At 60.0% G+C, this 20,186-nt stretch overlaps 1 protein-coding gene across 2 annotated transcripts; it reads right to left on the minus strand.

Annotated features, from left to right (window-relative positions):
* Positions 1-219: 219 nt before the first annotated feature.
* On the minus strand, positions 220-19,617 carry OBSL1 (obscurin like cytoskeletal adaptor 1; the record flags this gene model as incomplete). Of its 2 annotated transcripts, XM_082840715.1 has the most annotated exons (21): positions 220-296; positions 955-1,224; positions 1,525-1,629; positions 1,933-2,094; positions 2,272-2,428; positions 2,968-3,080; positions 3,939-4,205; positions 5,224-5,496; positions 5,636-5,905; positions 6,528-6,803; positions 6,992-7,279; positions 7,353-7,628; positions 8,657-8,929; positions 11,733-12,005; positions 12,645-12,917; positions 13,975-14,247; positions 15,520-15,816; positions 15,989-16,291; positions 16,457-16,708; positions 16,793-17,062; positions 18,606-19,617. In XM_082840715.1, the coding sequence occupies 21 exons, from the start codon at positions 19,615-19,617 to the stop codon at positions 220-222; spliced, it is 5,760 nt and encodes a 1,919-aa protein (XP_082696841.1). The 2 variants fall into 2 exon arrangements, with proteins under 2 accessions (XP_082696841.1, XP_082696842.1); XM_082840716.1 differs by lacking the exons at positions 220-296; positions 955-1,224; positions 1,525-1,629; ... (8 more) ...; positions 7,353-7,628; positions 8,657-8,929 and adding an exon at positions 11,203-11,327.
* Between the last annotated feature and the right edge of the window lie 569 nt (positions 19,618-20,186).

Genomic DNA, 20,186 nt, shown 5'->3' on the forward strand with positions numbered 1-20,186 from the left:
TGGAAGCACTGCAGCCCTTGGTCCCCTGTGTCACTCACTACACAGGGGCTCCAGGCAAGTTCTGCCCTCCTACGTCACACAGAGAGCCAGGAAAGGGGCTGCACCACTTTTATTGTCTCCCAACACCTCTGGTTCCCCTCCCTCCCCACCCCTTCCCAGGGTAAGGGCATGCGCCTTCCAAGCTGTCCGAGGGCACCGGCCTGGCCTGGTTCGGTCCTCCTAGCTACCTGCGGAGGAATGACTGCGAGTGGGGCTGGGGAGACAGTGGGCACCACAATCCTCTCCCCTGGCAGAGCCTGGGCACCCACACAGCAAGAGCTGGGCCCTCACCCTCTGAACCACCCTTTCTAGGCCTCTGTCAGGGCTGTCTGTGGGGGCAGGAAAGTGAGGGTGGCCAGTCAGAGGTGGGGAAAGGTAGGCACCTGAAGGGAACACAGGAGTTCAGGTGGAGAGGGGGGCACCTCCTAAGTGGAAGAGGAAAGAAATGGGACTAGCAGAAGCCCTCTGCCCAGGCGGGGCGCAGCTTGCTGAGATGGGCAGGAGCTAGCTGGGCAGAGAGCAGGAGAGGGTGAGGGACAGGCGGGGGGCACAGACCAGGGGCTGGTAGGTGGGAAGGAGAGGAACTTGGGTACAAATGGGGCATTCAGGAGAGACGAACATGGTCCAGAGGCAGGAGGGAGTAAGGAGAAGCTCGGACAGGAAGGGGTGTAGAAAGGTGGAAACAGCTGCCCTGAACCAAGTGGTTCCTGTTGAGAACACGGGACTCCCTCCTCTCCTCAGCCCTGGCTGTTAACTCCCCCCTCCCCATTCCACACCTCCAACACATCTCAGAACCAGCTTGCCTTCCCAAGTCTTGGAAAATCTGCAGGAGGTGTGTCTCAGCCCACCAGCTCCTAGGAGACCCCTGGCCAGCCGACCTGCCTTTCTGACCTCTGCCCCGTCGGCTTTACTCACCCTCTACCAGCAGCCGTGTGTGGGCGCTGTCCTGGCCGGCCTGGCAGCAGTAGGTGCCCTGGTCTTCAGGTCGCACGTCATGGATGACCAGGCTGTGGGTGTGGCCATGACTGCGCAGCTCGTACTTGTCTCCCGGGCACAGCGCGACCCCCTCCCGCAACCAGCACACTTGGCCCCCCGAGCGGGACACAGTCACCTCCAGCACCGCCCGGCGGCCGACCAGAACTGTCTTCTCGCGAGGGGGGCGGCGGCATATCTGGAGAGGCAATGCTGGGGGTGGAGGATGAGGGCTTAATAGGGACACGCTGGGTTCCAGGAGGAGAGACGCATCTTCCCTCCCGCTGTGGCCTCCACTCCTGGTCTTAGACCTCTATGCCACCACCCCGTTTCTCTCTACCCTCAACCCAAAGTCTCCTGCTCCCCAGGAAATACACTGCTCTCTGTGATCCGCCCCCGGAGAGCCCCGGGAGGAAGGGGTGGGGAAGGTAGGGTTCCTCGGACCAGCCGCCAGCTTGCCAGTTCCAGGGTAGACAGTGTTCACTCCAGGTCGTCCATGCCCCAGTTGCTTACCCTCCACCTCCAGCTGAGCCACGGACTGGGCGGGTCCCGCCTGGAAGCGGACCTCACCAGTGTCCTCCGCGCGCAGCACGCTCAGCACCAGAATGTGTTTCTTCCCTGGGGGTGAAGGGGGCGCTAGCGAGGCCGGAGCCGCCTCGGGAGGGTTCGGGGATGAGGGTGGGGCCAGAGTAGGTCCCCGGGTCGGTTCGGACGCGGTAAATGTGCGCTGGGCGGGGCGGAATTGAGATGCCGAGGGGTAAGAGGGGAGGTCCAGGACCGAGGGCTCAGAGCTGGGGGCCAGGGAGAGATCGAGAGACTGCTCCTTGGGCCGTGGGGCGGGGCCCATTTGACCTGGAGGTGGGACTTATCTTGGTAGGGCGGGGCAGCGAGGGGCCAGAGCGGGTAGAAAGTCGGTCAGACCTTCCTGTCGGATGCGGACGCGGCCTCCGGGTCTCAGCGGGCGGCCTCCGAGCTCCCAGCTCCCGGTTGGCTCGACCTCCGACACGGTGCACTCGAACGTGGCTCCGTCGCCTTCGCGGGCGCGCACCGACAGAAGCTCGGAGAGGACAGACACCTTGCGCTCTGGGGCGGAGCCGGGGCCGTGAGGTGGGCGGGGCGGAGAGGAGGGGGCGGTACCCTGCCCCGCCCTCGCCCCCCGCTCCCCTCCTTAGACGCCCCAGAGCAGGACCCCGGGGCAAGTCCGGTCCGCAGACCCCGCACCCACAGCAGTGCCCCGCCCGGGCAGCGCCCGGTACCCACCGCGAACCACCAGGTGGACGGGCCCAGCTCGGGCCATCCCCACCACGCAGCTGTAGGTCCCGGCGTCCAAGGGACCGCAGCGCCGCAGCTGGAGAAGGCGGCGGGTGCCGAGGGCCTGGAGTCTGAGCCGAGGGCTGGGGGTGAGCGGTTGCCCGTCCTGGGGGCGGGAGTTGCAAAGGGTCGCGGTGAAAGCTCGTCTGGGCACAAACGGCCCCTGCCCTCCTCGTAGGCGGCCGCTCCCTCTGTTTGTGCCAAGCCGTTTCGAGGCACGTTTATGCTGTGGAGCAGGGCCGTCCTGCGCCTTCCGGGACCTCGCCAGGAGTCTCATTGGGAAGGTGTCACCCTTTGGGGACGTTAGGGCTGAGAAGGGAGCCACGGGCGCGGGAAGCCTAGAGTCATGTACTGCTCATACCAGCCATGCGTGTGGATTCTGGACCAGGAAACCTGGATTCAAATATGGGCTCTACGTCTGCCCCTGGGCAATACTTCACCCCACGGCGCATCAGTCTCCTTATAGATAACATGGAGATAATAAGACCTGCCTCATAGGGCTGCTGTAAGGTTTAGAGGATCAAATGTAGAGTAAATCTTAGCACAGTGCCAGGCGCATGGCTCAGTGAGTATTAGTTATTTCTGTTGGGGGTTGTTATTGATGTTATGATGCCGAGCTGGGCTGGGCTGGGGCTGGGCTCTGACCTTCTCCCAGGTGACATCAGCCAAGGCCTGGGAAAGTTCACACTCGAAAGTAGCTGTGTCACCCTCGGTCACTTCTAGGTCCTGTGGCACCCGCACAATGGTCACTGGGGCCTCTGGGAGTGGGAGAAGGCAGACACATTGGGCACAAGGGGTCACTGGTGGGCACATTTAGACAAGGTGATCAACAGAGGCCACCAGTGAGTGGAGCGCATGCTGGGACAAAGTGGTCCAAAGGGGATGCTGGTCAGTGGGGGACACAGCGGTATCAGAGGGGTCAACAGGGTAGGAATGGCCTGCTGGGGGTTGTTCACATTTAAGGTGGTCAGTGGGGGGGACATGCTGGGGCTAGAGGGGCATAGTGGAAACTGGAGCAGAGATGCCAGTGGAGCTACCCATAGGCAAACGTGGTCAGTGGGGGCCACACTGGCTGGAATGGACAGGAGACACTGGCCAGTGGGGGACACCATGGGCTCACAGGAGCAATGGGGGAACCCTAGAGCAGATGTGGTCGGTGGGGAACAGACCAGGGCTGCAAACAAAAATGGGGGACACTGAAACAGAGTTGCCAATGGAGTCACCCTTTGGCATAGTCAGTGGATTGTTGGGACTTGGGTGGTGAGAGGGGCACACTCAGACAGGCAGAGGGGGCTGCAGCAGGCAGGCGTGGTCAGTGGGCTCACACTCAGAGTGGCCAGCAGGGCCATGGTCAGGCAGACAGACACCACACCGGCACAAGCACTTCACAGCAGCACAGTCAGTGGTCCATTGGGATGGGGGCGTTGGTGGAGACACACTCAGGCAGGCACTCACTGGGGCCACACATGGCCAAAGGGTCAGGGGAGTCAAACTCTGGCAGGGAGGTCAGTGAGGGCCACACTGGGACAGGGTCAGTGGGGGCCACACGGGTAGTGGGATCAGTAGAATCACACCCAGAGCTGTCAGCAGGCAGGCAGCGATTCCAGAGGCCGCACCTCTCACAGTGAGTCTGGCTGCACAGCGCAGGGCATCCGCAGTGAAGGAGATGCAGCCCGAGTCGGCCAGGCCCAGGCCACTGAGTACCAGGCAGTGAGCGTGGCCCTCTGCGTGAATTTGGCACGTGGTCCCCGGCTGCAGCCGGACTCCACCCCGTGCCCACTCCCCGGTCACATCCTCCTGGGACAGCTCCAGCTGGAAGGTGGCGCTGCCCCCCTCGATGACGGTCACATCCTCCAGAGGCCGCAGCACCCTTAGCTGCCTTGCTAGTGGGAGGAGATGGGGGAAGAGGGAGGATGAGGGCTCCAAATCTGGGCGGGGCTTTCGGGCCCCCCTCCCCACCTCACCCCCCCCCCCCCGCCCGCCACACACACCTTGGCTCTGCCGGCACCACCCCTAACACCCAACCTTGTAAGGCCTTATAGAACTAAGTTCAGAACCAGGGTGCAGGAAGAAGGGAGCAGAGCCATTCAGACTTGGGTGAAGAGAGGGGCTTACTAGGGTTAGGAGAGGAGATACATGAGGGGGGTGATGTGTGGTTAGGGGGGTGAGGAGTTTGGGTGAGGGGTGCTGTGACACTGGACGAAGCACAGAATTTGAAGTCACACACACCAGGACTGGACCCTGCCACATAGTTTGTGTGCTGTGTAACCTTTGGCAAATTGCTTGACCTCTCTGGGCCTCAGTTTCTCCAGCTATACAAGGTTAATAGCATTGAGACATGGGTTTATTGTGATTAAATGAATGAAATAAATTAGAAGAGTATACACACCACCAACAACCATTTACCAAGCTCTCTGTGGGTATTTCTCATATTATCCCAATCAGTGTTCCCAAAGACCCTTTTTAAAGAAAACTTGGCTTAGAGAGGTAAGTAATTTGCATGAGGTCACACAGTTAATACCACACCATCTTGGGGGTGTGGGTGCTATTTGCCACCCATCCCTACTTCTCAGCTGGGCCCATGTATCCCGGGGCAGGTGACTGAAGGATAAACACGGCAAGTCTTTCTGGAGTATAATATTTACGTTTATAGCAAAGCCAACTTGGACATACGAAATGGAATGCAAAATCCACATGGACTTCTAAGGTAAATAGAAAACATTAGAAAAAGAAGAGTTTTGCTTTGGGCAGGCTGCTTCAGGTCACACTCCTGGGGGTCAGCCAGGGCTGACTTGCCTTGTGGCGAGGGGCACTTTGGTGGGGGTCTGAGGGGCCCTGGGCCAGCCAGGAGAGACTGTGCCACAGAGCGGGCGATGTGTTAGGAGAGGACGGGGCACTCACGCTTCACGCTGAGCCTGGCCAGGGTGCGATCGTGGTGGCTCTCGCAGCCGTAGGTGCCCTGGTCGGCCAGTACGACGCCGTGGATGAAGAGGCGGTAGATGTGGCCATCCTGGGCCGTGGACAGGCGGGAGTCGGGTGGTAGGGGTGCCCCACCTCGTACCCAGCGCACGGCCCCTGCCGCACCCACTCGGCCTGTCTCTACTTCGAGGCACACGTCCTGGCCTTCCTCTGCCCGCACGTCCTGCAGCCGCCGCAGGAACAGCAGCTCCGTCTCTGGGGAGAAAGAGAGAGGGGGCCGTGGAGCCTGGTGGGCTGACCCCCTGCTCCCTCTCAGGGATCTGTCCCCTGTCATGGCCGGGGCTGGGAGAATAGGTTCAGGAACAAGACTATTGTGTCTCCATCAGGACCAAACCTCGAACGTGGAGCCGGGCACTTGTGGATGTGCCCCCTGCTTGGGCAGTCACGGTCCCCGCGTCCTCGAGCTGGCAGCCTCGCACGGTCAATATGCGGCTTGACCCATTCTGGGCCATCTCTAGCTGGGGCCCTGGGGTGACAATGGCCCCATTGTGCAGCCAAGTGACGTCGGCGTCCAGTGGGGAGACTTCACACCGGAACGTGGCATCATCACCCTCGTGGACAGTGAGTGGTGTCAGCTCTGAGACCAGCTTCACCGGCGGTGGTTCTGGGGGGTGGGGTCAGGCAGTGAGGTGGGCTGGGTCTCTCCGCCTCCCTCCTCCTCATCCCCTTTGCATCCCCTCACCTCCAGTAACAGGCCCTCATCCTCCAGTTATTGAACAGAACCTTCCTGAGGACCTACTGTGTGTCAGCCATGAGGTGTTTCAAAGGACAAGACGTCAACGCCCTGCTACTCCTAGCCACTTCCGCCCAATGCTGGCCTGGCACCCACCTCTCTGACTCCCTAGTAATAGTAGGTCATTTACTATGGACCCAATTTATCTCATTTAACTGTCACAACAGCCCTATAGGACAAGCATTATCCCTCCACTTTGGAGCTGGGGCTCAGAGAGTTTAAGTAAGTTGCCAGTGTCACACAACTACTGGGAAGCAGAATCCAGATTGGAAACTGGTGTGGGTGGCGCTGACTCCAGAGCCCTGCTTTTAACCACTGGTCCGTGCCCCTCCTATTATTTGAGGGTTCCTGGAAAAGGGAGCCCTGAGCCCTCATCCCAGGAATAGTCACGCATGCATGGGTTGGAGCCAGAGACAGAGAGGTGGGGTCGGGGCGCGGGGGCCCAGAGTGGTTCGGGCGTGTGGCCCTTGGGGTGTGAGTGGTGCACTGTTACCTTCCACGCTGACGAGGAAGATGCGGCTGTCCTGGGGTGTGTCGCACAGGTACTCCCCGGCATCCCTGCTCCGGGCCCTCTGCACCCGCAGCACCTGCCTCGCCCCGTCCTGCTCCAGCTGCACCCGCCCCTGGCTTGCCAGGCGCTCCCCATCCTTGTACCAGCGCACAGGGCCTCCCGGCCCGGAGAGGTGCACCACCAGCTCCAGGTCCCCGCCTGGGGTGCTGCGAACCCTCGTCTGGGCTGCCTCGGGGTCCACCACCCGCACGGGGGGCTCTGTGGGCTCAGAGCCGGAGGTCACCAGGAGGGAGTGGCTCGTGGGCTGGGAGGAGGGCAGTGGGAGGCAAGACAGGGAAAGGGACCGAAAGCAGTGGGGCAGGGGGTGGGCCAGGTGTGCTAGAGAAGGGGGAGACTCATGGGTTTCGGGGTGCGACTCTCAGGCTTCCTGCCCGGGCTATACTCACCAGCCACTTGGACGGTGAAGCTGAGGCTGGGCGCCCCCGGGGCTGCCCCTGCCTGGCAGGTGTAGAGGCCTGCGTGGACCGGGTCTGCAGCCCGGATGCAGAGGATACGGCGGGGGCCCTCGGCTTGGAGCTCCAGGCCCTCACCCTCCTGCACCGGCCTCCCGTTGTGGCTCCAGAAGACGAGGGCGCCAGCCCGGGACAGTTCACAGCTCAGCACCAGCGGCTCCCCGGGGGCCACGCAGAGCGGGCTGGGGGCTGCCTCTGGGGCAAGGAACTGGACTGGGGGCTCTGGACAGAGAGGAGAGGTATCAGCTCGGTGATGCTCCCACCTCCCGCACCTTGGCTGGCCGGGAGCACCCACCAGCCAGGCTGACGTTGAAGGTGACGGCTTCATCACGAGTCTCACACACATACTCCCCGGCGTCCTCAGGCTGGGCGTGGGGCAGGGTCAGGGTGCGAGCGGGCCCCTTGGCACCCAGCTGCAGGGCATCTGACGCGTCCACCTCCAGCCCATCCTTGTACCAGCGCACCTGGGACCCAGCCGGGGCCACCTCGCAGCGCAGCTCCACGCGCCCTGGAACCCCGAACTGCAGGTCCAGGGAGCGGGCCGCCGGGTGCACAATCCTCTCTGGAGTGGCTGGTGGGTGGATAGAGAGAGGGGAGAGTGGGCTCGGCCAGCAGGCCTCTACCTGCCTCCCCACTGGATTCTCAGCCCTTTGCAGGGCAGCTCTTGGGAACGGTGCCACCTACAATCCGTGGGCACTCACCGTGTGCCAGGTGTTGTGCTAAGCGCACTGCAGCTCTTTGCTCAGCTACTCCTGACATTCCCTATTGTTGGCTTCACTTTACAGATGAGGACCTGAAGCCTCTTTATAGAGAACTGACTTGCTCTAGGTCACACGGGAAAAAAAGAGGTAGACCCACACTCACAGCCACATCTGTCTGACCCCGATGCACATCCCTCCCTACCCCACCCGCACTTCCTATCCCCTTTGCCTGCTCTGCCTCCGATCACCCCCCAAAACCCCTCTATTTTCCTTATTTGCTGCCTGTCCACTCTCACGAGAAGGCAAGCTCCATAGAGACAGGTTTTCTCTCCCTGGTTCACTGCTGTATCCCTCAGCATTCAGAACAGTGCCGAGCGCATCAGCATTTGTTGAATAAGTGAATGAATAACTCTCCCTGGTTCACTGCTGTATCCCTCAGCATTCAGAACAGTGCCGAGCACATCAGCATTTGTTGAATAAGTAAATGAATAACTCTCCTTGGTTCACTGCTGTAACCCTCAGCATTCAGAACAGTGCCGAGCACATCAGCATTTGCTGAATAAGTGAATGAATAACTCTCCTTGGTTCACTGCTGTATCCCTCAGCATTCAGCACAGTGCCGAGCGCATCAGCATTGGTTGAAAAAGTGAATGAATAAGTGCTCTTGGTTGCTGGGCTCTCTCCACCAGGTCTCTGGTCATTGTCCTGGTATGATTTGGGCAAGTCAGGTCTCTCTAATGGCTGAGAATGAGGAGGCTGGGGGAGGGGGAAGGCTGGACAAGGGGAGAGCCGTGTGCAGCAGTCAGGGACCCTGAAGGTGCAAGAACTGGGAGGGTTGGGTGTCTGTCCCTCAGCCTCCTGCCTCTTTCCTCCCCAGGGTGTCCCAGAGACCGCCCACCTGTGACGGTGACAGTGAAGAAGGCTGAGTCGTCTCCAGCGTCGCACACGAACTCGCCCCCGTCCTCGGGCTGGGCAGCAGGCAGCACCAGGCGGCGGCGGGGCCCATCACTCTCCAGCACCAGGGCCTCACTCTCCTCCACCTCCAGCCCATCCTTGTACCAGCGCACAGGGGCGTCCTCCCGCGACAGCTCACACATCAGCACCACACACTCCAAGCTCACGGCGACCAAGGTCACCTCGTCCCGGGGGTGTATGATGCGCACCGGGGGTTCTGTAGAGTGGGGACAACCACAGCCTGTCACAAACTCACCGTCAGTCTCCCTGGAGCCATCTGGCAGCATGAAGTCCCGGTCACCCACAATCATAAGAGTAATAAGGATAATAATAGGTCCGAAATCTGTTCTCTGAAATCCCTGGGGCCAGAAGTGCTACAGAATCCACAATGCTTCCGATTCCAGAAATGGTGCGTTCATCATACATCACCTACCGCCCTCAGCCCCCACTGTGGTCCCCCCATAATCAATCACATTAACATTTCTGCAGTGTAACATACAGATTCACCCTAAGCAGGCTACTTAAAAAGTACAAGTAGCTTCACAGAGTTAAGTTCAGATTTTACTGAAATGACTTTTAATACCAAACTTACAAAAAGCCTTTTGATTTTGAGGTTTTTTTTTTTTAATTTCAGAATTGTGGATAAGGGATGGTGGATTTGTAATAGCAAGTACTTATATACAGCTTGCTAGAGTTCCAGGAACAGTCATAAGCACTTTACACCCTCGTAGCAATCCTAAGGAGTAGGTATTATTTTATACCCATTTCCCAGATGAGGCAACTGAGGCATGGTGTGATTAAGCAACTTCCTTATGGTCATAGCTGGCTATACCTACTCGAGGGCAGGAGGAAGAACTACCATCTGATAAAGGGAGGGTCAGACTCTGCAAGCAGTGGTAAGGACTCCAAGCCAAGGCTTGCAGGAAACAGTAATGAATTTTGCATCTGTGCATGAGTTGTCAACACCTAAGATTTCCCCAGGGATATTAAATGCTGTTTCTAGGAGTTCATCTCCAGCTGCTCTGGAGTGGTCAGTCTTTCACAGAAAGGAGCCATGGCAATATTGGTGGTGACCAGTGCACTGAGCCCGGGCCTGCCCATGCTTTCACGTACCTTGGAGGTCTCCCAGAATCAAGTCTCCAGGACACTTTCGTGTTCCTTTAGCATTTGGCCCCCTTGTGGCTGGGCTGGGGAACTGCTAGCTTCCTGGTCTAGGTCTTTGCAGAGGCGTGTAAGGGCAGATGTGCCCACCAGTGCACACTGAGCCCTTGCCTCCGCCTCCTCCCTCACTGGGCTTATTCTAAGAGTCTACAGGATGCAGGCTGGTTCTCTGAGGCCCAGCACCACCAGTAGATTGCAGAGTGCGGCTGCCTGAGTGGTGGGGGAGGTGATGGAGGCAGTGGAGTGAGAATGGGGTGCAGCCATGGGGCTGGGGTGCCTGCACAGCTGTGGCCCACAGCTTGGCATCAGACTTGATTCTCCTGGTCCACACAAGGTGTGTTGTGTGAGCCTCTCACGAAGAATCTGGTGTTTTGCGGGGAGGCCAGTTATGAGCTGGAATGTGTGTGTCTGCGGCCATTATGTCTGGCCAGGGGTTGGGGCGGGAGAGGTTGAAGGGATTCACTACGGGACAGAATATGTGCAGAAAGGCCTCTTCGGCTTTGTGACTTGTGTGCTTCTGGGGTGCAGGGAGTCGGGGGGCCCTAAGTAGCTCAAGCCTAGGCTGAAGCATTGTTCCTAGGGCAGGGCAGGGACAGGGCAGGGTAACCAGATGATGCCAGCATCAGGATGGTCGCTCCAGTGCAGCCAGTGGGTTCTTCTGTGCCGCCCAGAGCTGCCTAGGTCCCACCCTCCCCATCCCCCTCACACACGCTGGGATTGGCGCTGTGGGCTGCAGTCCCAAAGTTTCTGGCACTGAACCGTCACTTCCAGAGTCCTCCTGTGCTTTCCCGATTGGAACATTCTCCCCCCACCTTCAGCCCAAACCCTGACCCCCACTTAGCTAACTCAGCCGCTGCTCCAGATGGCCACTTCGAAGGCACTTCCTGCCTGCCAACCAGGTCAGCAGCCCCCAGCTTTGGGTACCCACTGCACCCTATCACGACACCCGGCAACCCTCACTCTGAGACCCTCTAATGTGCCCGGCTCTCCTGCCAGTCTGTGCACTCCCGGAGGGACGTGCGCGCGTGCGTCTGTGAGCTGCTGAGTGGCCGTCCGGAGCCCACCCCGGGTGGCACGGCGACCGACTTTCCCCGAGGCCCTCCCTGACCTCCTGCTCTCTTGAGACCTCACCCCTCACAGCACTTGTCACGAGGTGTCGCTGTACATTTATTTGCGTGTTTATTGGTTAAACACAGGGGTCGCAAACTCAAATGCCCACGGGGGCCAGGTAAGGTAAGGTCAGTGGCTGAAGTGGTCTGGGGGGAGCAAAAAGGAACAGCGGGCAGGGTGGGACAGAGGAATGTGGGCCCCGTGTTACAGGGGCAGCTGCTACTCAGCGCCAGCTGTTCGTCGCCAAGGGGGGAAGCGGGACCAGAGGCGCCGGGTCTTCGGCTTTTTCAAGAGGACGCATAACTCCGGGTTGTTATTTGAACTGTCCTGACTTTGGTAAGACTCTGCAGGCCAAACAAAACATATCTGTGGGCTGTATGGGGCCCTAGGGACTGCCCGTTTGCGACCCCTGGTTAATGGCTGACTCCCCAGCTCTCTGGCAGCTGGGAGCAGGGACCACGTCTGCAATACGCACCAGTGACCTGCAGCACCTGGCCCAGTACCTGACACATAGAAAGTGCTCAGTGAACGAGCCGGTGGAGGATAGCTATCCCTGGCCTTGGGCGCCGGGGAGGAGCCTGCTTATTCGAACACAGACCCTGGGGTCTTCCGGGCAGGGCCCCCCGGTCCATGCACTTGCAGCCCCCCTCCCCCCTCCCCCACATGCTAGCTAGGGGCTATGTGGCCAGCTCCCCCAAGGGCTCAGGACTGTCCTCTGGTGACTGCGGAGAGCTGGGGTGGGCCCACACCTGTGACAGTGACGGTGAAAGAGGCAGACTCGTCATCGATTTCACACAAGTACTCGCCCGAGTCCTCCAGCTGGACGGCGGGCAGCACCAGGCGGCGGACGGTGTCCTCCTTCTGCAGGAGCAGCGCGGGACTCTCCACCACCTCTTCGCCATCCTTGGTCCAGCGCACCTCGGCCCAGGGCCGGCAGAGCTCGCAGGTCAGCACCACACGCTCCAGGCGCACGGCTGCCACGTACACCTTGCCGCTGGGATACACGATCCACGAGGAGACATCTGGAGGACAGGGACAGCTGTGGCCGGGCGTCAGGGGCTGGGGCCGAGGTGCCTGGCTGCCCCACCTGGTCCACGCCTGTTCCCTACTCCTGGAAGGTGGGCTGTGTGTTGAAGAAGAGGGTCTTCCCTCGGACCATGGCTCACAGCTGCTCGGAGAGTCAGTCACAGTTGGGGCACGGTGGCACAGTGGGGACTGTGGTGTCAGCCTCGGCTGTAGAAACTCTTTACATTCTCTGGGTTGGGACAGGGACAACACGAAGGGTAGGACTGGGGAGAGGAGGGTTGGGTGCCCAGATGGAGCTGGGGTCTCCTGCAGGCCTCAGACCTTCTGACCCCTCTAGTGCCTGGGCGCACCCACCCTAGACCCTGCCCTGTGGTAGCACTGCCACCCCTAAACCTCCTCTTGGAAGATCTTCAGAACAGAGAAGGCGGCTTTCCTTTGACTGATGTAGCTGTGACTGGTGTGTTATGACAATACATTTTCTGCGGGTGACTGAACCTCAGGGTGCAGAGCATGGTTTGGGGAGAAAGCTAGGGGAAGGGAAGCAGGGGCTGGGAACAGCGGCCCAGGAGTGTACCAGCTGCCCAGGCAGGGGCAGGACACACCGTCCCCCTCCTGTGGACTGCCTGGAGCCCCACCTGTGATGGTCACGGTGAAGTAGGCGCGCTCGTCCCCAGCGACGCACTGGAACTCGCCCCCATCTGGAGGCTGGGCGGCGGGCAGCACCAGGCGGTGATGGGGCCCCTCGTTCTCCAGCACCACGAAGTCGCTCTCTTCTACCTCCTGCCCGTCCTTGTACCAGTGCACGGGGGCGTCCTCCCGGTCCACCTCACAGGTCAGCATGACGCACTCGGAGGTTATGGCGTGCACAAACACGTGCTCCCGGGGATCCAGGATGTGCACGGGGGGGTCTGGGGGGAGCAGAGATGGGGTCACACAGACACCCCAAAACAGGAGACATGAGTGCACACTGGCTGCTTGGCTGGGGTGGGGTGCTCTGGGGCAATGACACGGACGACTGAGGGCGTGGCGGGTGAGGTGTGACAGATCACATGGCACTGGAGGGCTCTGTGAGTTCCCAGAGGATCAGAGGGGGTTGGCTGGGGACACAGAGGGCTTTGTCTAGGCTGAGAGGAGGTCACATCAGGGCCGTACCTGCTGCTTTTTCAAGGAAGCCCCCGGAGGGCTGATCGCAGGACGGGGAAGAGGTGGGAACAATTTAGTGGTGATACCGTGGGGCAGCGCTCCCTATCACTGGTACATTCAGGCAGGGGCCAGAGGACCTTCTGGCAATGGGGCCACTCAAAGTGAGAAGATGGAGCTGGATCAGTGGTTCCTGAGTTGTTCTCCCAGAGTGGATCTCCAGGCTCTGTCCTGGATATTCTGGCTCTGGAGGCCTGGGGGAGCCTACGCACTTACGGCTTCCAAGGTGGTTCCGAAGCAGCCAGACATGTACTGGCTTCTGAGAGCCTCTGGACCACTGCACCTAAAACTTCCTTTTGAGCCTGGCCGCCTGGGGCAGTGGGATGGGCAGTCCTGGGTGTGAACCCAGCTAGGGTAGTTGCTGCCGTGTGCTCGTGAGCAAGTTGCATAACCTCTCGAAACCTCAGCTGCTTCATCTGTGAATGGAGATGTACTGCCCCCCACATAGTTGTGAACACCGAATGCAAGTGTACGTTTGAAGTATACAGCATAGGAACTGGCTAGCAGGTGCCTAACAAATGTTAGCTCCCACCTCCCTTCCCTTAATTGAACTGAGGCCCCCCCACTTTCCCACCAGCAAAGGCTACATGGGGGCCAAGTGTGCTGGAGGGTGGTGCATGGGCAGTGCGATCTGCAAACATGTCCCCTTGCCCCCTAGGGCCCTTCGGAAGGGACCCCCAAGCAGGCAGACCAGGGGGTCAGGGTTCACACAGCCCCCAGGGTCAGCCTCAGCTTGGGGGAGCCCAGGCCGCCACGGTCCCTGACCTTGGACAGAGACGCTGAAGAAGGCTGAGACCCCTTCCGTTCTGCACTCAAACTCGCCACTGTCCTGGACCCGGGCCTCAGGCATGACCAGGCGGTGTTTGCGCCCATCCATCTTCACCTCCAGCGACTCGCTCTCCTCCACCTTCTGCCCGTCCTTGTACCAGCTCGCTGGGAAGTCCACCCGGGAGAGCTCGCAGGCCAGTACCACCCGCTCCGAGGTTGTGAAGGTCAACGACACCTTGTCCTGGGGGCTCAGGATGTGCACCGGGCTCTCTGCTTGGGGAGAGGTGTGGTCATGTGCGGCACCCTACTTGTGCTCTGCTACCCCAATAAACACCCCACTCCAGGGTATGTGCTCAGGGTAGGGGGGTGGGCACATCAGGCTGGATGATTGCCATCGATGCATTTGCTGGTTTTAAAAATTAGTTTTGGGCTGGGACTTCCCTGGTGGTCCAGTGGTTAAGACTCCACGCTCCCAATGCAGGGGTCACGGGTTCAGTCCCTGGTCGGGGAACTAAAATCCCGCATGCCGCATGGCGCAGACAAAAAAAAAAAAAAAAAAAAAAAAAGTTTTAGGCTTAAGACCAACTCTTAAGAGCAGTGGTTTTAGTGTGCATAAGAATTCCCAGGGAGCCTGCTGAAAATGCAGATTCTTAGGCTCCTCCCCCCAAGCGTGCAGGGGCCCGGGAATCTGCATTATAGACCAGCCTCCACATGACTCTGATGTTAGTGAACCTGGGTTGCACTTTAGAAACGCTGCTCTGGTTGCTGGTTATTTCTCACTTTGTCCTCCTCTTGGGATGCTGGCAGCTAACCACCTCAAGGCCCTGCACTTGGCACTGAGGAATTCCTTGACTGGCCATACAAACTCCAGCGATGGTGCGATGGCAAATGCCAGCATGTTCCCTGCACTTTCACACCCCCACCAGGATCTGTCGTCCTCGGGGAGGCCTCATCCCCTCTCCTGCCCTCTTTCCCCAGGTGGCAGAGTGTGATTCTGAAGCCAGACCGCCTGGGTTCCTAATCCAGCACCAGCACTCGTTAGCTTTGTGACTTTGGGCAAGTCACTGAACTTCCCTGTGCCTCAGTTTCCCCACTTGTAAAACGGGATGACGAAAGAACCCATCCTGTAGGGCTGTTGAGAGGATTGTGCTAATTAACATATATAAAGCGATGTAGGATTAGCGCCTGGCACACAGAGAGTTGCTCCGATAGCGCCAGCCGTTACGCGATAGGGCAGGAAGCAGTCAGGGACCCGGCGCCGAGGTCTGTGTCTCTGAGATGACACACATGACAGAACCCTGCACAAAGTGCCCCAGAGAATTTCGCTACGATGCTGGATAACCAGGGGTCCCCCATACGTTGCGCATGAGTTGAAACTGAACTTCGGGATCACTGAGCCCTCTATCTGAGCTAGCTCACCATGGATGCCCCTTACTCTCCTGGCCCAGGTGTGAGAAGCAGCAATAGCATCTGTCTCATTGTGCTAACGGGACTTCTGTGTCTTGACCCTATCTGCCCACCCTGGTCCCCACCTGCACGAACCTTGGATGGTGAGGGCAGCCGAGTCCTGCACACCTGGGCAGCTGAAGCCAACCAGGGCCCCGCTGTCCTGGTGCCTGACAGCTTGCAGGATGAGTCTGTGCTGCAGGCCCTTCTGCTCCATCCGGTACCGCAGGGCCCCGGGCTCTACCTGGCCCTCGGGCTCATTACTCTTGAGCTCTTCCCCATTAAGGAACCAGGTGCCCTGGATGATGGTGGAGAGATCGAGGGAGAAGACGGCATCTTCCCCGTCATATACCTGCACGTCATCCAGACCGGCCACCAGGCGAGCTGTGGGCACTGAGATGGGACAGAGTTCGGCCATCAGAACCAGGGGGCAGAGGGCAGAGACTGGCAGGTAGAAGGCATATAACAGGACAGGGACTGAGGGCCAGGGAAGGGAGGAAGGTGATGGGGAGGGTGTGACTTGGGGTGCAGCGGTTGTCAGCCTGGGCTGGCGGGACCGACTCACCGAGGTGAGCAGACCCATGGAACACGACATGGGAGCTGCGGCCGTGTTCGCTGACGGTGCAGACGCGGAAGCGGTAGTCGCCCTCGGAGGGCACACAGTCTCCCGGCACCTCCACGGCCCCAGCTTTCTCAATGCTGAAGCACTGGATCCAGTCTTCTGAGCCCACCTCCTGCCGTTCCAGCCGGTAGATGAAGGGGGTCTCGGGAGCTGGCTCGGGAGGCTTCCAGGTCAGCAGGACCGTGTTCTTGTGGCCCTTGAACATTTCTGCCAACACTGGGGGTCCCGGGGGATTGTGCTTGACGCCTGAGACAAAGGCAGGGTTTGCGTCCGAGCCCTGCGCCAGCCTCCCACAGCCCTCTGACCTTAAGTCCACTTTGCCAACCCAGACTGTGGCATCTGATCACCTTCCAGCCCTGACCCTCCTGTCCAGCCCTTGAGGAGGCTGCCTAGGGATTTTCAGGCCCTCACATTTAACTCTGAGCAGAGTGGTGGTACGGGAGTTGCCCAGGCTGAAGGTGACCTCGCCAGCATCTTCTCGGGTGACCCCTGGCAGGACCAGGGCATGCATGTGGCCGGAGCTGCTCTGGCAGGTGGCCGGCAGGTCCTCCCCATCTCGACTCCAGCGCCCTTCCACCCCAGCCTCGCGGGTCTCCACCAGCAGCACCGCGTTCTCTCCCTCAAAAACATCGAGCTTCCGGGGCAGCCGCTTCAGGATGGGCCCTGAGACACGGATGGGAGTCCGTCAGCCCGGGGTCTGGGCATCTGCCTGCCTCGGTCTCGGCCTCCTCCCACTGGCCAGCCGACCTTTGACTGTCACATTGGCCACGGTGCGCACCCGGCCGCGCATCTCGCACAGGTAAACTCCATCGTCATCTGCCTTCAGCCTGTGGATGATGAGGCGCCGGACCGTGCCCTCCTCGATCTGCTCGTACTTGCGGCAGGGCAGCAGCCGCTGGTCCTCGCGGAACCAGGCCGTGGGAATGCGGGAGTTGGGGACTTTGCACTCCAGCACCACAATCCCATGCTCCCGGCCCTCCACGTCCTGCAGGGGCCTCGTGAAGCGGAGGCGAGGCTCTGTGAAGAAGGGAGAGACCAGAGAAGGCTCTGGAGAGGGCCCGACCAGGAGAAAGACTCTCCTCCCATCACCTACTGCCTAAACCCACATTAGCTCCGGCCATTTGCTCTTCTCCCAGAGCCAGCAGTCATTGTGAAATCAGAGAAACCCCCAGAAGGGAAGTCAGGGGACACATATTCTCATCTGACCCTGACACTCGCTAGCCACATCACCTTGACCAAGGCCATTTTCATGATCCTGGGTCTCAGTTTCTTTACTCGTAAAGTGGAGAAAGGGATGGAAGGGCTTGGACCACATCAGTGATTTTCAGATTGTTCCCTGGGGCCCTTCACAGGCACCACACACAATTCTGCAAAGGTCTGAGTTGAATTTTGTTTTGAAAGTACTTTAACCACTTTCAAAACTGCATTTAACAAAAAGAAAGCAGGATGATGGAAGCGGCCAGTGGGCTCACTTGGGCTGCTGGGGAAGCACGTCTGTCTTGTCGTGCGGCTCTGGGAAGCTGTGTCATCATGTGGGGCTTTTCTCTCCTCGGGGGGTTAGAGTTCAGCCCTGCCCGGCCAGTTTGTGCACATCAAACTGTACCCAAGAGGCCACCACTGTGGCACAGGTGCCACACGCTTCACTGCGTGCCAGGCAGGGCTCAGGAGATTTGCCAACTCTTTTTCCTCTGAGGGAACAAGTTGGGTAATAACTAGTGAGGGTATAATATCATGAGTTGTGATGAACTCCTATTACGGAGAGCTTTAACTTCCAGTGTGAGTTTGGGGTGTTTTCCCTCCCTGAATTTTCTATTTATGAGCAATGTAAGCAGTTATTAAATACTGTTGGGGACTCAACTTTGATATATAAATTTCCTCTCCTTCACCTTCTTCTCCTTGCAAACCTGAGAGCAGTCTAATGAGAGAATAGTCAAAAATTGCGGGGCATTTTTTTTTTCTCCCTTTGGTGCGAATCAGGAGTTTCTCAATGTGACACCTGCAACCAGGCCTTCCCCATAGGGCTCACAGACTAGACCCAGTTATGTGTGGTTAAAATGTGTATATTCAATAAAATAGACCCCTTGTTCTCACTGACTGACTTTATAAGTACATGTTATAAATTTGGATTTAGAAGTTTACACCCACAAAATGATCTTTTTATCTGTCTTATTTATTGGGGCCCCAGATGGGATTTCCATCCGGGGACAGGTTGGTGAAATAACAAAGAGGTTGAAAAACAATTAACTACAGGAGTTGTAGGTCCCTCTGGGTCTGTACATGAATCATTCCTTAAAGCCCTTTATCTAAGAGTGGTTTTCCACCATCTGCCTCAGAATCATTTGGGGAGCTTGCTAAGAAGTTCCTGGAGTAGGTACCCTGCAGACCTACTAAATCCGAATCCCTGGGGGTTGCGAGGTGGGCGGGAAATGGCATTTTAATACTTAGCCTCCCTTACTCCCCACCGTCTTCTGGACACTGAGTGGGGCTGGAGTTAGGAGGGTCTGGGAGGGCGCTGGAGGCCCCTCCCCAGGGCCCCGGCCGCCCGGGGGCGCCGCGGTACCTTTGACATGCAGCTGCACGGCACTGAGCGTCTGGCCCGCCGAGTTGCGCGCGGCACACACGTAGAGCCCGCGATCCTTGGCCTGGCAGTAGAGCACCTTGAGCACGAAGCCGCCATCGCGGTCGCGGTACATGAGGCGGCGGCGGTCAGGTAGCAGCGGGTGGCCCTCCCAGTGCCATTCGATCTCGGGCTCGGGCTTGCCCATCACGTAGCAGCGGAACTTGGCGTGCTTGCCCTCGTTCACCCAGAAGGTCTTGGGCGCGCACTTGAGCGGCTCCACCACGGGGTTGGGGGCCTCGTCCGGGTCCTCCGGCGGGCTCTCGGGGGGCTGCTGCACTTGCAGCAGCGCGCCGGCCCGCGCGTGGCCGTGCGCGTTGCGGGCGTGGCACACGTAGACGCCGGAGTCGGGCAGCCGCGCCGCCAGGATGCGCAGCGCCAGGCTCGCGCCCGGGCGGCCCTCGGCGCGGCCAGGTTCGAGGGAGAAGTGGCTACTGTCCCACACTTCGTCCAGCGCCATCCCGTCCTTCTCCCAGTACAGCGTTGGCGCGGGGAGGCCCCCCACCTGGCACTCCAGCACCACCTCCGCCCCCCGCAGCACCCACTGGGACCGGGGCCCCGTCAGGAACACCGGGGCGCCCTCCCCGGCCCCGGGCGGCGGCCGCGGGCGTTCGGCAGGCTGGGGCTCGCGCTCGGGGGCCGGCGGCTCCAGCACGGTGACGGCGGCCGCCGCGTAGGCCTCTCCGGCCGCATTGCGGGCGCGGCACACATAGACCCCCGCGTCGGTGGGCAGCGCGCCGCTCAGCAGCAGGCCGTGCTCGGCGCCGTCCGCCGGGAAGCTCAGGCGCTCCGAGGCCGCCAGCTGCTGCCCGCCCTTCTCCCACACGACAATGGGCGGCGGCTCCCCCAGCACCACGCACTTGAGCTCGGCCTCGGCGCCACTTACCACCCGCACGGGCCGCGGGAAGCGCAGGAAGCACGGGGGGCTCCCCTGGTCCCCCGAGCCCGCCTTCATCGCGGCGGCGCGGGGGAAGGCCGGGAGCGGCGGCGGGAGCCCGGGAGGCGGGGCGCGTTTGGGGACCGGGCGCCGGGACTCGCGGAGCTTTCCCCTGGCCGCCCGCTCCCGGTTCCCCTCCTTACCCTCGGCCCGGAGCTGCGGCTCTGGCGGCGGCGATTCCCGGGCCGGGGCCCAGGGCTCAGGGGGCAGTCCTTCCTGTTTGCCTCCCCAGCGAGGGGCCCCTCAGACTCCCCTGCCTGCGGCCTGGCTTCCTGCGCCGGAGAGCCAAGTCTTCCCAGCCCCCTCCCACAGCCAGGGCCTCTTTCCCCTCCTCCCTCCCACCTCCAGCCGCCAGGTCCCCAGCCGCCCGCCAGGCTTGGGCCTGAGTGGCAGAGGCGCCTGCAGCTGCCAATCCCCAAAATATTCTCTGATGACACAGCTGGAGGACGAGAGCCCAGACTGGCTCCTCCAGGCCAAGTTTAGAGCAGGCGGGACCACCTGGCCCCCGCCCTAGCCCCAGTTCCAGCCCCCGCCCCAGCCCTTCCCCCCAGGACTGGCCCAGCAGCTACGTGGTTGAAAGGGGCCCC

This window comes from Leucopleurus acutus (genome assembly GCF_964270905.1).
Source record: "Leucopleurus acutus genome assembly, chromosome: 6".
Lineage (NCBI taxonomy): Eukaryota > Metazoa > Chordata > Mammalia > Artiodactyla > Delphinidae > Leucopleurus > Leucopleurus acutus.